This window comes from Populus trichocarpa, chromosome 19 (genome assembly GCF_000002775.5).
Source record: "Populus trichocarpa isolate Nisqually-1 chromosome 19, P.trichocarpa_v4.1, whole genome shotgun sequence".
NCBI lineage: Eukaryota > Viridiplantae > Streptophyta > Magnoliopsida > Malpighiales > Salicaceae > Populus > Populus trichocarpa.
Window position 1 is genome coordinate 11,956,423 of NC_037303.2, and position 15,694 is coordinate 11,972,116.

The window sequence follows — 15,694 nt, forward strand, 5'->3', positions numbered from 1 at the left end:
CTTCTGCAGAGAATTCTAAATTCAATTCAAACACTTTATAGTTTGATACTTTCAGCTTTTGTCCAAGCCATGATGATCCTAGCAAGTAAGATGGCGCTGGCATTCGCCAGAATGTTTAGCCATTCTGAATTCTGTTGGAATGTTTTGGTGAATTAGAAGTTTGTAGTTTGTACTGCTAAGTTCAACTTTCCAACAGGCACGATCCCAGATAATTTTATTTCACCATCATATCTCTAAAGACGTATGATGCATTGCCATCATTCTTCTCCACCTTTCCTCTCACTTTCTAGTTTGTACTGCTAAGTTCAACTTTCTAGTTGTGTGTGTTGGGGGAGGGGGTACTAATCTTCAAGCTTATAAACTGCTAAGAAATACAAAGAAAGCCACAGGGAGATGATGACACAGTTGAGTCTTCAACAATTATGAAGAAAGAGTAGAGGAATATTTGCTCATTTAGCAAGCATCCATCTACAAGGAATCATGCGAAAGGCCTACAAACTAATAATTGATGGAAAATGACAAGAAAAAACAACTCATGCAAAGCAGGGAATGTTTTAGCCTCACTTAAATTCGGCCCACGGTTCAGAATTAATTTAGAAATCTACTGCAACCTGATGGCTGTCACTTATGCATAACCACGCAAATTTCCAAACAAGGACGCGTGCCCATCTCTGCCATGTAAGAGCCACATCAGCGACACATGGGATGTGTCATCCAAATGGGAGATATAACATTTAACTCTGCTTTTCTTCCTATCCTGCATATCCATATACACGCCAGCTTACTACAAAAATCAAATTTAAATGAATCAAGAACTGAGCTTGTAATCTTCAATTCAATGTCCCACGTCTCAAAATGTTCCACTAATCATTTCCATACATTGTTTCATCTGGAGAAAGACTCGTGGCATTGTCCATCGTTCTTCACCTTTTTTTTCAATGGCTGTCCAGCGATTCTGCACCATACAAACTTGTGACACCTGCTTCTCCTTTCCATCCTTTTCTTGTTCATATTTTGGACAAAGGTTCTGCTGGTTACCTATATGGTCAGTTACCCTATATGGTCTTACGTCCTGCACGCCTCAAGTCCACAATAACAGTAGTCATGCCCCGTCAAACAGAGGTCTTGCCTCAAATGGGGGAAGAAGGTATTTATCCAGAAATAGAGAGCAAGAGGAAACAAAATATGCTACAACATCAATATCAAACGAAAAGGCTACTTCAACTCTAATCATCAATGACAACACTACAATGCTAATTATGTATGTATAAAAGACAAGTATTGGCAAATATATATGAACATATTATTTCTTCAGGAAGAGGGGGGCAAAAGGTACTATCATATCTACAAAAAAACCTTCCTTTGCAATTAGTGAAAACATGTTTAGGTTTCTACGGAAGAACTTATAACTAAATTTGTAGGTTAACCTCATCAAGCCTCATGTTCTTCATCGAGCCTCATGTTCTGTTCAAGAACCTCCATGACGATAATGCAATACTGCCCGGTAGATAGCAGCAACATGAAGAAAGCAAATGAGCACTACGAGGAGATCATCCAGGAGACCAACTATTCCCAAAATTCCTGTAAATTAAAATCCATAGCTGATTGCATTATTTTAATGTTATTCACCAAAACTAGTCAACCAAAGCAATGCAAGAAAACAAAAAAATAAGTAAATAGATCAAAGCTATCAGTTACCTTCTGGAATAATGTCTATAGGGCTGATGACGTAGATGGCACTTAGCACCACCTGCAAACAAGAAATAAATAAGAATCTTGCTGTGAAAATGAGACTAGAATCCCAAACAACAAATCAAGTAATGCATAAAAAACTTAATTTGGTCAATCGAAGAAGACTAGTGCTTTAGTCTAAGGAGTTGCATAAAACAGCTAATGCAGTAACAGTTTCTCCTAACAAACTAACCAAACTATAAACCAGTCAAAGAATGCAAAACATAACAGAAAAACAAAAAACTGAATACTAAGTTGCTTCGTGAGTCTATATTGGATATGCAGCCCACAAAAATAATTGTTCTTAATAGACTAGATTATGTCATTGTCACATTTCATGGATTAGAACATACAGCGGCAATCCTCCTTTGACACTGAATAACAGCAAACAGAAAGTATGTTGGGGGGCGAATTCTCCATGAAAGGCTAAATAAAACCCATACCAATTATATTAAGCCAGCATCCAAGTTTCCATAAAATTATATCATTGCTCTAGGAAGTCATGACTTCTCATTCTGACAATCTTCTGCTCGATCATTATACCATGTCTTTCTTGAGTTGAGCTCTAGTGTCTAAAACAGTATTCTTGTTCACAGGAATATATTATATTAGATGTTGAAGAACTAAGCAACAATTTTCTAGCATTCCATTACATGCCTTCTCAAATACTCAAGACGTGAAGGTATGGAATACTTCAAATTTACAAGTATGAGAGCCACCACACACTGTATGTCGAATCTATTAAGAGTTCGATCTTGAGTCCCTTTTGAACAGATGGATTAATTTTAGGTTAAATCTTACCAATAATCAGATTAAAAAAAAAGGCTCATAGTATATTCCTAGAAGATGACAGAACATCAAGCTGAAAGGAAAAAACAAATAGATAGCAGCATTCTTATGTTCACCATCCATGCAAGAGTTTCAAAACCACAATGCAAGAATAAGAAACAGACAGTTGCTGATTCACTTAACTGCAATATAGACGCGCGCCCTGATGACCAAAGGAAGAGACCTTTGGGGATCCATTATTTCTCGCAACAACCTCCGGAGAAGAAATGGAAGGTCTTGCATTCTCTGAAGATAAGAGAATCCATCTTTTTAAAACTCATAGCAGATATGATTATAAATACTGAAACAGATAAAAATTATAGTGCATGTCATCAACTAATACTTTTTAATCATCATATCTAGCTTTCTTACGATTAAGAAAAATGAGTGAAAGCTTCATATGAAGATCAGAACAAAAGAGGCTGTTGTTCATTTAGTTGGCACCTTCAAATCTATAGAACCCAGCGGAACTTCTTAGTAAATCAATTAAGCAATAACTACACCTGAGGCATAGGTATCAGACCTTACTGTTCCCCATCAACAGAATAACTGCTTTAATCTTACTAACATTACCAAGTAATTTTTTAGAGAACTCTATCTCACGTTTTAAGTTCTATATACAAGTAGATCTCCTAAAACTGTATAGTTTTCTGTGATTTTAGCTGAGAAATCAGAAATCATAAGATATCACATTATGTGACATAAGGAAGAAAACACCTAAATGCATCTATGAGAAGAAAAAGGTATCCTACCAGTGGAAAATGAGAAAAAACTGTGACAAAGTAGCACAACCATATAGGCCACAAAGTAAAGCAACTATTCTTCTTCTCATATTCTTTCTCTAAAGCTAGGAAGTAGAGCAACTACTATCAACAGAGAAACAGGGTGGCAGCTGAGATTGCTGCATGGAAGAAAGAAGGGAGGACAAACAAGAATTTGGAAGGCGCAGTGAAAAGGTAATAACACAGAATCTATAGACCAAATTCGGAATAACTGTTGGGAAAAAAAAATCCTCTTAAACTTCCACAAGAAAGACATGCATTCCATAACAAAAATCAATATCTGTCCTTTGTTTTGGCTGTTGCCTTTTGATTCTGATCAGACTAAGGTTGCCTTGTTTAAGGTAATATTAGTTGCAAGGAACAATTTATTATATACAAGACACTGAGACACTTAAATCTACATGCCTGAATGAGACCACTGGTATTTCCACCAAAAAGATGATTGTATCTTTCAATTTTTCCAAGAACCTCAGCAACATCAGGATCACTGCGCTCCCTTAATGAAGCTTCACCAGGAACCAACAATGTAATCTGCCGACGACACAGTGGACATTTACATGGCTGGAGTACGGATCCATGATGCCAAACAAGCATAATACAATCACCTAAAATACCAAGGGAAAAAAAATTGCATTACCTGCATGTTTAATCTTAACAATCTAGAAACCAGAGATTAGAAAGAGAAAACCCATATATCATTTCAACAAAAGAAAATAGATAAAAATATGCATTTTGACCACATAACTGGACAAAGATTTGTTCTTCAATTATAATTTTATGCTTTTATATGATAACATTATTGTCAAGGAATCCTGAGTTGTAAAACATCTGGTTCTTGCAAAAATGAAACATAAGAAAATGTAAATGATTGAATGCAATTCCTATTATAAGCACAAGATTTAACAGAAAACCAATGTCATCGAACTAAATATGTTCCTATGAACAACTTGTGCAAATCATAAACTCAAAATTAAGCATTATTACAATAAACCAAATACCTCAACGTTAATTTAAATTAAATGGGTACTAATAATTGATAACTAATGTTAAGATAAACTTTTCAATCAATTCCTTTTCCTGGTTCAACTCCTTAAGCTCAAAAGCCATCATAGACACAAATTGCTATTATTAAATGATAATTTAGCAAACACAAGAAACCCCATGAAAGATAATCATTTATCATTCATGAATACCATCAAAATCTTCTTCCTTGTTAAAAAAAGAACGAAAAAAAAACTCACATTGGATTCTTGTTTTTAAGCTAATTCGGAAAGAAAACGGAAGTGTAGATGAGAAAATGGAGAAGAAACTGACCACAAAACCAATGAGAGCAATTGGCCTGGCAAGCAATGTTGAAATGTCCATGGCATATGGAGCAAAAATCATTCACTGGAGGTCCATCCATTGCTTCCTTCTCTGTTTGCTTCGTTCTTCTTTCTTTGCTTAACACTTAAGATTTTTCGATTTCCAACGTCTTTCGATTTGGGAAACTAAAAATGTTGACGAAGAAGATTTCTACGTTTTTAAATAAATAATAATAATAATCCAACAACGGCCTCTGTCTATAAATTCCCGTTCTATTTATTTATTTTTTCTTGGACAGACGAACAGGTAATAATTTATATTGTTAGGTTTATGGGAAAATGGTCGTATGGTATGGTAGTAAATAAGGGAAAGGATCGGCTAAAAGCCTAAAACTGTAAAAAGAAAATGAAAGTGGCAAAATACAGTTTGGGACCTATAGTTTCTCTAATGTTACAAATTGATTCCTATAATTTAAACATGAAGGGAAATATAGTTTACCAAGCGTAAAAAAAATACATATAAACATCGGTAAACTGTCTCCTAAAATAATAAATATATCTTAACCATGAATTGAACAATATTCTTATATAATATTAAGATAAAAAAACATTTGATCTATTTAGATTAATTTGGGCTTACTTGTGAAACTCATGGGGATAATCTTGAAAAAAAAATTAAAAAACTCAATCTCGAATTAACTCAGTGTTAAAGGATAAAATTAGCAAAACACAATATTTAATTAAAAAAACAAAACTTAAGTGAACTTGAGTCAACCAAACAAACTCGCAATACAAATCATGGACGTTATCGAATTAAATAAATCTTATATCTCAAAGATTATTTTTCATTTAGTTATACGACAATAAAGTATATTATAATTTTTTTGTATGAATCATTTTCTAAAAAAAAGACATGATAGATGCATGGCCCGAGGTAACAAAAATAGATCATTAATAATAAATTGTAAAGTTGTATTCTTTTAAATTTGAGTTAATTAAAAAAAATTTAGATCATTGATAACAAATAGTGAAATTATATTTTAAAAAAAAAAATTAGCTCGAATATTGCAGATTAACTCGTTAAACCTGCGACCTAACTCATGGAATCAATTGGGTTCAATGATCTTTTTATCAAAAAATTTACCAAAAAAAGCTAACGCATGGGCCTAATGGCAAATATTGTTTTAGTCCTTTGAATTGTGATTTATTTTTACTTACATCCCTGATTGGCTTCAAACTTTCAATTTTATGCAATGTTACCCCTGATGAACTTCAATTTAAGCCCTGGTTTCAGCGTCTATTTTATTTTAGTTCTTGGTCTTGGATTTCTACAATTTAACCCTTAATTGATCATTAAACTTTTAATTTTTTTTAATTTCACCCTTGATTTTAGCTTATTGGGTTGCCAAATTTCAGCGTCTTTTGCAAAATGATCCTTAACTGTGAATTTCTTCAATTTAACCCTTAATTGACCCCAAAACTTTAGTTTTTTTTTGTGATTTTACTTCTGATTTCAATCAATTGACTTGGTAAAAATTAAATTTGGTCTCTTAAAATTCTAATATTCTCAATTAACCCTAAACTGGGCTCTCAAACTTAATTTTTCACCAATTAAGCCCCTAATAAAATTAATTTGACTTGTTTAAAGTATAATTAAATCATTGCACCTAATTAAATCCTTTAATTTGACCCAAATTAATTCTTAAACATTATTAAACTTTAATTTTCCCCATAATTAAATCAAATTGAGTTATTAAAACCATGTATCAATTTTGGTCTTCATTCTTTTAATTGCCATTTGTTTTGCTTTTAAGTGCATTTTAAAATTGATTTTGTTTTTCAATTTCATCCCTCAACATTTGATTTCATTTAATTTTTGTATTCAATTTGATCCTCATTCTTTTTATTGTTATTTTTTATCCTTTTCTTGATTGTTGTTTTATTTTTCAATTTCATCCCTCATTATTTTATTTTATTAAATTTTATACCAGATTTGGTCCTTATTCATTTTTATTGCTATTTTTTTATTTTTTAATCATTTTCTTAATTTTTTTTTAATTTCATCCTTCGATGTTTGGATGATTAGGAAAACATTTTGTGATTTTTTTGTGTATTTCTTCTATTGGGTAATCCCAATCTCATGATTTAGAGCATTTGTTTTAAAGATTATCCCGATTTGATTTTGGTCTTTTTTAGGTTCATTTTTTAAAATTAATATTTTTTTTTCAATTTTATTATTCGACATTAGATTATTGGATCTTGAGTTTCGTGATTTTTTTGTTTTCTTTTTTTTTTATGAAGTTATATTGATTTCATTTCCTAGATTAAGGGTTAATCGAGTTAATATGAGTTGACTCATTTTTTTATGTTTTTTCAATTGATTTTTTTTTAATTTCTCTTTTTATCATTTAGTTTGGTTGAGAGTTGACCTTCATTATTTTATTTAATTTATTTTATATAAGGTTATTCTGATGTCACAATCAAATTGTAAATTTAACATGATGACTCAAACTAAATCTAATTTTTTTTTTATTTTTTTTAATTGATTTATTTTTAGTGTCAACCTGTGAGTTCCTTCAGGCGAGTAAATTGTAAATAGTTACTCAATATAATGGCACGACAAAATTACAAGAAAAAAAATGTTTTAAGTTTTGTTAATGAAGTCATATGCCTTCTAAGGACAAGCAATTAATGCCTGTATTGGATAGGCCATTCTTCTGAAAAGCTCTACACATGTATCATTCCATTTTTGCGGTGGGGATCATTGGGAAAGTTTGAAACCTGATGCATGTCGATTATTTTTTGCAAGCATATAATTAAAACGGATATTTATCTTCAAATTTAATAGCTTAGCATGGCAGTTTCTGATTCCTCTTATCTAATTCAATTCTTGTTTTTCCAACGTCCCAAGTAAATTTAGTTTTCGTTTTCCCCATCTTTTGTGATCATCTTGCTTCTTCCTTCATCTTATCAATTCTTTTCACTTCTTTTCTTGATTGTGATTCTAATTTGCAGTCAGAGCCTTAAGGTGAAATCGTACCAGTGCAGGATATGGTTATTGACAATGCAAATGAAATCAGCTCTGAAGTTATACCAGTGAAGGAGGCTCTTCACAGCTTGAATAGTTTGGAAATCAGGTTGTGCAGGTGAATGTTCTCATCAAGAAAATTCCCAAGGTGAATTCACATTTTACATCAACAAGTCTCGAGTCCAAAGATAAAAGCACAAAGGGAAAAAATCCAGCTCTCATTTCTTCTGATCAGTGAATGATGAACTTCTTACAAAAGAATATACAAAACAAGTAAACCAGAAACAAGTACTCAATTCAACTAAGCTCGAATATCAAACTAGCCAAGGCTGCAGTCACCACAGGCCAAGTTTTCTCTAAGCTTCTATGATACTAGATCTTAGATGTTCCTTTCATAAGAAGTGGCTGGCTGCACTGGAAATTCGTTAGTAGAAGAGCCAGACATCTGTCTACCAACATTGGAAAGAAGGTAAAGAACATGTGTACTGTGATTTTCTTTTCTAGTTTTTTTCTATCATGACTGGAAATTACAAGGCTGAAGAATGTGCTCGACCACTGCAAATACTATTGGCATACATATAAATGGTGGAATAAATCAGATAGTCATAGTTTCGTCCCATGAAGGCATTATTGGTTTGGGTAGAGTGAAATAATTTCCCCCACTAACTGTTGAGAAATGGTATAATTTTACATGCTAACCTTCCACATCTCACACGGGAAACTATCTTTCAAGGCAGATTGAGGATTGCTTGAATTGACTTGTCAGATTATCATGTGATTGAAATAGTAGCTGTCATATATTATTCGCACATCATTTACTGATGTATCATGTTACCACCATGCGGTGTATATATATATGGGAGTTGGCTGCTCATTTATTTCATGTCAATAGGCTTCCAATGATGAATTCTTGCAAACCTGTTTCGCGAACTCTCTAACATGGGCTGAGAAGGAACCATCCCTGGAATGTGATCAAGCTTTCATCCCATATCCAGCTGAGCGGATATCATTTGCAGCATTCCAACCTTTTACAAGCAAGTGTTTCATTGTCCTTTATTCTTAACATGAAGAAAAAAAATTCCATAGAAAGCTTCAGTATTTTGTCGTGGTATCATTCTAGTAGTTGGAATTTCATGTAATACTCTTGTGATGAAAAATTGACCTGGCAGCAACCAAATTGACCTGCATGTTGCTGTTTTTCCAACAGGATCTCCTGCACAATCAGAAAAACTCAAGTTGCAGCAACAGAAGTTAAGAGCAATGGATCATCTGAAAGACACGCTACAAAGACTGGACAATTCACTAGAATTAGTTAATGAGAATATCTCCATGGTAGCAGCCAAGCTTTAAGTTCCCTTCGATGCACAGTTCATGATGACACAAGAGAGCTGCTATTTTATTAATATTTTTAGCTGTATTTTTCTTCGTTTTGTTTCATATTCTCTCTTATTACTGCATTTTTATCTTCTCAAAGGAGAAGTCTTAAGTAGTTTTAATTTTTATGTAGCAAATTATCATTGTCAATAATATTGTTAGCTAAAGCTATATTGTAAACGAAACTAGCACAAGCCTTCGTATGAGAGGATATTTGTATTAATAAATTATATGGGAGGATCCAATCATTGATTTCTTTCGATATTTTTCTGTTTTTCGTTTTTAAATGAGAAGGCAGTAAGTTTACAAGATGAATTCATCAGTATACTGGTATTGACCTATAAAAATTGTGGGGCACTTTCTAGTTCTTAAAACCAAAAGAAAAAAGGAAAGCCAAAAAGGAAAATATGAGGCCTGGAATTGTTTACAGAAAGCTCCAAAAAACAAAAAAGAAATATCTGACCTGAAAAGGAAGCAACTAGGATGATTTTTTCATATCATGAAGTGTTGCAGCATTCTGTTTATCTTTTCTTCATCTGTTCTCTAATAAAGTAAGACGGGAGAGCCACTGACATGGGATTTGTCTCGATCTCCTCCTTTGCATTCTCAATCACCACCACCACCACAGGCACCACCAGAAAGCCATCACTCCATCACCACTACAGCCACAGCAACCGGCTTCACTTCCTTTCAAAGTGTTCTCCTCTTCTTCCTGTACGTTCATTCTCTCTTTTTCAAGTGCTCTTTCTTTAACTAAGAACGCATGCCTACTATTTACACGGCACGCATACAATAACTGAATCAAGCTACCAGATAACAGCTTTTTGATTATTTGACACTATGAATGCTGTACATCGGTACAGTTTTCCATATTTTATTGAGCTTTTGCAAAAATGTTAAAATTGAAGTTGTTTCATGTTGGAACAATACAACTTTCTGACTCTAAAGCTTCAGTTTATGCTCAGAGAAAATGCAGTGTAAACCTTTTGAGATCATGTAGAGGGAACACTGCCTGCAGAGCTTCTTCCAGCCTATTGAAAATCGAAGATGATATAGATGATGAAGCTTGCGAGTTAGTCAGTGGATTGGAAATTTCAATAGGGGAAGGTGATGATAGCATCGATGCTTATCTGTTAAAGGCAATGAAGAATAATAATGGAACTGGTATATTGCTCTTGTCTGATATTTTTGGGTTCGAAGATTCATCAACAAGAGACTTTGCGTATCGTGTCGCCTGTAATGGCTACAAGTAAGTTGCTTTACCTTGAATTGATAGCTAATTTCCTGATAATGTCAATATTCCTGTCATGTTGCAAACACAATTTACTGATGTTTTTCCTCTGATAGGCACAGACATGACATCAATCATATGTTTGTAATTGCAATACCTATGTCTGTGTCACGGTTAGAATTCATTTTCATCACAAGTTGCAATTGACTCTTTGAAGCTTCCGTAACTTGTGTTTATTTATTTGGATTGAAGCGTTCTAATTCCAGACTTGTTTCGTGGGGATCCGTGGACGAAAGACCAGCCGATGACTTTGTTGGAAAAATGGATCACAAAACAGGAACCACAGAGGGTCGCAAAAGACATTGATACATCAGCAAAATGGATGGTTGATGAATTTTTAGCTGCAGGAATCTCAAAGAAGCTTGGTATAATTGGATTTTGCTTCGGAGGAGGCCGAGTGATAGATGCGTTATCCAGAGATCAGGGAGCATTGTTTGGCGTTGGGGTCTCCTTCTATGGTACAAGGATGAACCCATCTTTAGCCTCCTCCATAAAGGTTCCTGTGTTGTTTATTTCAGGAGATAATGACCCTCTATGCACAGTCAGTGTCTTGAAAGATTTTGAGAAGAGCATTGGCCAGGGATCAAAGGTGGTGATTTTTGAGGGAAGAGGTCATGGTTTTGCCCATCGACCAAACTCTCCTGAAGAAGACAAAGATGCAGATGAGGCTTTTACAATCATTAGAAAATGGCTGCATGATGGTTTGGTTTTACAAAACTGAAAGCAAGTTCATGAATGTCCATTGTATAAGATGGCCGATGATTTCTAGGTGTTACTCGTATAGCAGGCTGCTGCTAAAGTTGGAGAACTTCCAGTGTCTAACAGATTAGAGGGCCTATCTACTTTGTCCAAGTACAGGAGTAGTTTTTGCACGAAGTTTAGTGTAAGCTAGAATGCCATCCAGGAACAACAGTAGCTTGAACAGCTCCTGGTTCCACTCCCTCTTTGCATGTCATCACGAGTGCATTCCAAATATTTTGAACTATTTCCCTGGCGTAAGCTATAGTACCATAGTGATAGCATCCATGTAGTTCATCAGCATAGATTTGCGTTGGACTTTGTTAACATTCACGGGTGCTTTTTGTCAGGCGGCTGCATTTTGGTCTAGTGGCCACTGATCCCTGTGATTCTTCATTCTGTAACGAGCATCAACTAACATTCAAATGACCTGCCCAATTGTTTTCTTAGGACAGGACACCATAAACCTAATATAAGGATATCAAATGCTAGGACAACATCTATCGAGATAGAAAACCTTTGACCTGTTTTGTCCCATTTCAGGATAGTATCCCATCTTCTATACAAACCTGACCGCATCTATTCTCTTGGAAATATGTTTCCCTTAACTTCTGCGAGTGCCTATGGATAGAATTTGTGCCTTCTTCACAGGAAATGGTTTTTCTCATGTGTTTCTTTTAACGTTGCTTTTTTCCTGTTTTTTCTGACAAAGTAGCAGCACAACATAGAAATTCACCCATATGCCATCCAGTTGCCAGCAACTTTCCTTCCATTTTTAGAGTTAAGTTTATGTTCATGATCATTCGCATTAATCAGCGTCACTTGCAATTAGCATTTATGACGCCGGAGTCCAGTAGACAAACCAATTTGATTGGCCTCATTTACAAAAACAAGTTGATAAACATAATTGGGCCAAGTGGCATGGTAGAAAAGCTGTTTACCAAGCTCAAAATCTTGTCATTCAGTGAGAATGAGTTGAGTTAATTTTCTTTGATCATAATAAGAACTTCACTGAACTAATAACATGAAGACCCCGATAGCTCGGACAATACCCATCCCTAATAGCGCAATCAAATCTGGCAGGTGCAAGCAGTTCTCAACACATTGGTGCTTGGGTTTTTAAGATCCTGGAGTTCGAAGAGTACAATATGGATGACAACACAGATTATGATGAAAGGAGGGGGGGTGGGAATCAGATGCAAATTACACATCCATCAATCTTCACCTTTGCTTTCCTGAGTAACCAAAAAGATATATCCTGCTACATCCATCAACAAGCAAGTCACAGTATGACAGAAGAGATCCTACATTACAACGTGATTGAAAGCAAAGTGCATCCGCAACAGTTTTCTGTAAGATTTGAACTTTTTTTCAAAAAAAAAAAAAAAAACTTTGCATATAAGATCTCCACCTTATGGTTTCACCTGAGTCTATTATTTCTTTCGTTTTGTTGGTATTAAAACTTTACCCTGATAGAATTACAGGACAGAAGGTAACAATCTATTGGAAATTTGGAGTACATTAACAGTGTAGCCATCAAGGACAATGTTCATTCTACAATTTCAAAAGCCACCCGGGAAAAAGGACAACAGCAATCTCATTTTTAAGAAAATTCTGATCTGTAACCAAGCAACTTGAGGATAGCTTCATATAACATTTCTCAGTCCTGGCCATCCTGGAAACAAAAGAGCACCACATAAACAGACTCTTCATGCAGATTCTTATGATAAACATGATTTGAAAAAAAAAATCACAAGTAAAGATCCAACAGATCTTATAGATCACAATTTCACAATGCAATAATCCACTCAAGTCACCAAGCTCGCTTCAGTTGGTGCATAAACATAAAAAAATTCACCCGGTTCAGATTCTTCATCATTATTATTGAGCTGGCCGTAGGAATTTTTACAAGGAATTGTAAGAAATCAACAAAACTCTGGTTAAATTATATTTTTCACAATACATAAATAACATTATTCTAACTTAACCAAATTCAATTCCAAAAGATCATGAATGTCTGAACAATGTAGTCAACGTACAGCTGCATGGGATCATACTAGAAATAAATGGCTATAATATCATTTCAGAAAACTAAATCAAATGCATAAAACTTATGAACTCATTAGTGAGCATGAACAAAGTCACTCAATGCTATGCACAATATTAGTCTAAACTGATAAGCAAACATTTTGGTGGAGATTAGATCAGCTGATTAAATTAAATTTACATCTTTGTCATAATTCTTGAAAAAGTTTTGCTGCCATGTGTACTGAGACTAAGGTTATCAAGATAAAGTAGGCAGAATGAGTGCAACACACAATGGTAAACTGAGCAACCTGCAAAATTCATATCATAACAGCCAACTGTGAGAAAAAATGAGAGACAATGCCTGAAGGTCTTGGCACAATATACTTATGGTGGCCATAAGGAAAACCCACACACGCAAAATGAATATTAAGAAAATCCTGCCTGTGTCAAAACTAGATTAAAAGCTATACAGATATGACATGCTAACATACCATGTGCCATCATGCTTCTAGATGAGAATTGTGTAGTAGTGTCAGTAGAGAAGAGGCCATACACACAACAAAATTAAGGGATCATGTGAAATATTAAGAAAAAATTCTTCTAATTTTCATAAATAGATAAATTATAACATCACCCTGTTCAATCTTTTTTTTTTCTTTATCGTTATAACAGAAAAAATTTCAAATTATCTCGTTAAGATGCACATACATTAAGGTTCCTGGTGTGAAAGGTCCTTGAATCAAGTGATTAGTTATAAAATAACAATACCAAGTCCATCTCATATGAGAATGGTAAATATGACAATTCTTTTTATGAAAGTTCATACAGTGAATATTCAATCAAATTCAGAAAGACATTTTGTTCCTTGCAATATTTACATAAATGCCATTTCTCAGGCATGAGCACATTATAAGGACCATTGCCACTGGATAAATAACCCATGGAGAATAATATATAACAGTATGTTCACAAAATATACATCAAATAGTACGAAAGTATCAGTGAAAGGAGTACAAAAAAGAGTGGAAAAATTTTATTTATGGAAATATTTTTTGTTATCATCAGCATACCTGAGAAGCAGGAACACTGGGAGTATTCAGAGGTGTTAACTCCTTGTGAACACTTGATGTTTTCTTGGGACATTCCATCTTTGCAGGTGATCCCTGAAAAATACGAGAACAGTCCGTGTATGCAGACCCAATGCCTACTCCAGCACCGAAAGCCACAGATGCCCAACGAGACACAGGGGACCCTATTTTTTTTTTTTTTAAAATGATCACAATAATCAATTTGAATCCTCGATAAAGGGAAAAAACATGCAGTGACCAGTCAACAAAACATAAGAGTTGAACTGTCATTGCAATAGACCACGTTTTCGCATCAAGCATTAAATGTGAGGCGTCTAATTACTAAACTATCTAAACCATTCAGATACTCAGAACTTAAAGATGCAGCACTACAGAAAGGTTTTGCTGTTAACATTTTAGGGATTCTTTTAGATAAATGCAAGGTTGATCATTGGAAATTTTAAGGAGTAAGGAACAAAACACAGTACCCCCACAAATTTACCATTAAGAAAATCATCAATTTCACAAAACTCATAACACGGGTCACTCAAAGCATAGAGAGAGAGAGAGAGAGAGCGAGAGAGCAAATTTCAATTAGAGCGTTGGATTATCCATGAGAAAATGCAGAAAATGAAAGCCACTTTCATTAAAATCCAAAGAGAGAATCTGGGTTATCTACTAAAATAACAGCATTGAAGAATTTTGGGTTCTCAACTAAAATAGCAGCGTTGGAGAATTTGGGCAAAGAAAATATCATCATGACTGTAAATTAGCACAAAAATCCAGACTGAACACAGAGCAATTAAGGTGGCAGTAACAAATATCTGAAAAAAAAAAACTAAGGAAAAGGGATAAATATATATTCATTAATTAACAATAACGAAAGAAGAAAAGGGGAGAGACTGACTGAAGAGGAGAAGACCGCCAAAGGCACCGGCCAAGGAAGAGTAAACGAAGCGACGGACAGACAGATCGAGACACGCGTCCCATTTAGCATTCACGTCGGTTTTCTCTGCCATTGATTTTATTTCTATCGCTTCTTCTTCGATTTTGAGTTGAAGGGAACCAACCAAGGGTTTGAAGAGATGACTTTCTTTCTCTTTCTTTCCTTGCTTCTGTGTGCTGCACCTTGTCTCTTCTTTTTGGTAAGCCCTTCTATTCTATTAATTAATTAATTAACATAGGAAAATCACTAGTAGACGTAATCCACTGTTTGATTATAACAGTGGAATTATATTTTTATCTCCGGCACATGGGGTAGATTTATATTTTCACACTATGCATTTATCATTTTATAATTATTAAGGGATATTTTTATCTTTTTATAAAGTTTTTTAGAATGAATTTATTTTAGGACCATTAAAAGCAAAATTTCATTAACTATGAGTAGGAGTATTTTTTATTTTTCACTTTTTCTAAAAACAATGCAACGACACTATCACTCTTAAAATAAAAATTCTCAAGGCATCTTTCAAACAAAGAATTCATCATTTCAAGATAGTTGGTTTTTTAGCAATAATTAT

The 15,694-nt window shown here is 34.3% G+C and overlaps 3 protein-coding genes and 1 long non-coding RNA gene across 4 annotated transcripts; 1 reads left to right on the forward strand and 3 right to left on the reverse strand.

Annotated features, from left to right (window-relative positions):
• Positions 1-1,202: 1,202 nt before the first annotated feature.
• LOC7455279 (uncharacterized) lies at positions 1,203-4,980 on the reverse strand. Its single transcript, XM_002325930.4, has 5 exons — positions 4,656-4,980; positions 3,747-3,946; positions 2,704-2,805; positions 1,699-1,750; positions 1,203-1,581 (listed from the first exon to the last, which is right to left on the reverse strand). The coding sequence occupies exons 1-5, from the start codon at positions 4,744-4,746 to the stop codon at positions 1,469-1,471; spliced, it is 558 nt and encodes a 185-aa protein (XP_002325966.1). The 5' UTR covers positions 4,747-4,980; the 3' UTR covers positions 1,203-1,468.
• A 3,719-nt stretch (positions 4,981-8,699) lies between these two features.
• On the reverse strand, positions 8,700-9,644 carry LOC127904783 (uncharacterized). Its single transcript, XR_008058229.1, has 2 exons — positions 9,511-9,644; positions 8,700-8,886 (listed from the first exon to the last, which is right to left on the reverse strand). It is a non-coding gene; the product is annotated as an uncharacterized LOC127904783 (long non-coding RNA).
• Positions 9,534-11,323, forward strand: LOC7475781 (uncharacterized). The gene is made up of 3 exons (XM_002325499.4): positions 9,534-9,761; positions 10,013-10,296; positions 10,531-11,323. Exons 1-3 carry the CDS (start codon positions 9,621-9,623, stop codon positions 11,057-11,059), a joined length of 954 nt encoding a protein of 317 aa, XP_002325535.2. The 5' UTR covers positions 9,534-9,620; the 3' UTR covers positions 11,060-11,323.
• A 1,131-nt stretch (positions 11,324-12,454) lies between these two features.
• Positions 12,455-15,326, reverse strand: LOC7475782 (uncharacterized). The gene is made up of 3 exons (XM_002325931.4): positions 15,079-15,326; positions 14,175-14,356; positions 12,455-12,751 (listed from the first exon to the last, which is right to left on the reverse strand). The coding sequence occupies exons 1-3, from the start codon at positions 15,188-15,190 to the stop codon at positions 12,737-12,739; spliced, it is 309 nt and encodes a 102-aa protein (XP_002325967.4). The 5' UTR covers positions 15,191-15,326; the 3' UTR covers positions 12,455-12,736.
• Between the last annotated feature and the right edge of the window lie 368 nt (positions 15,327-15,694).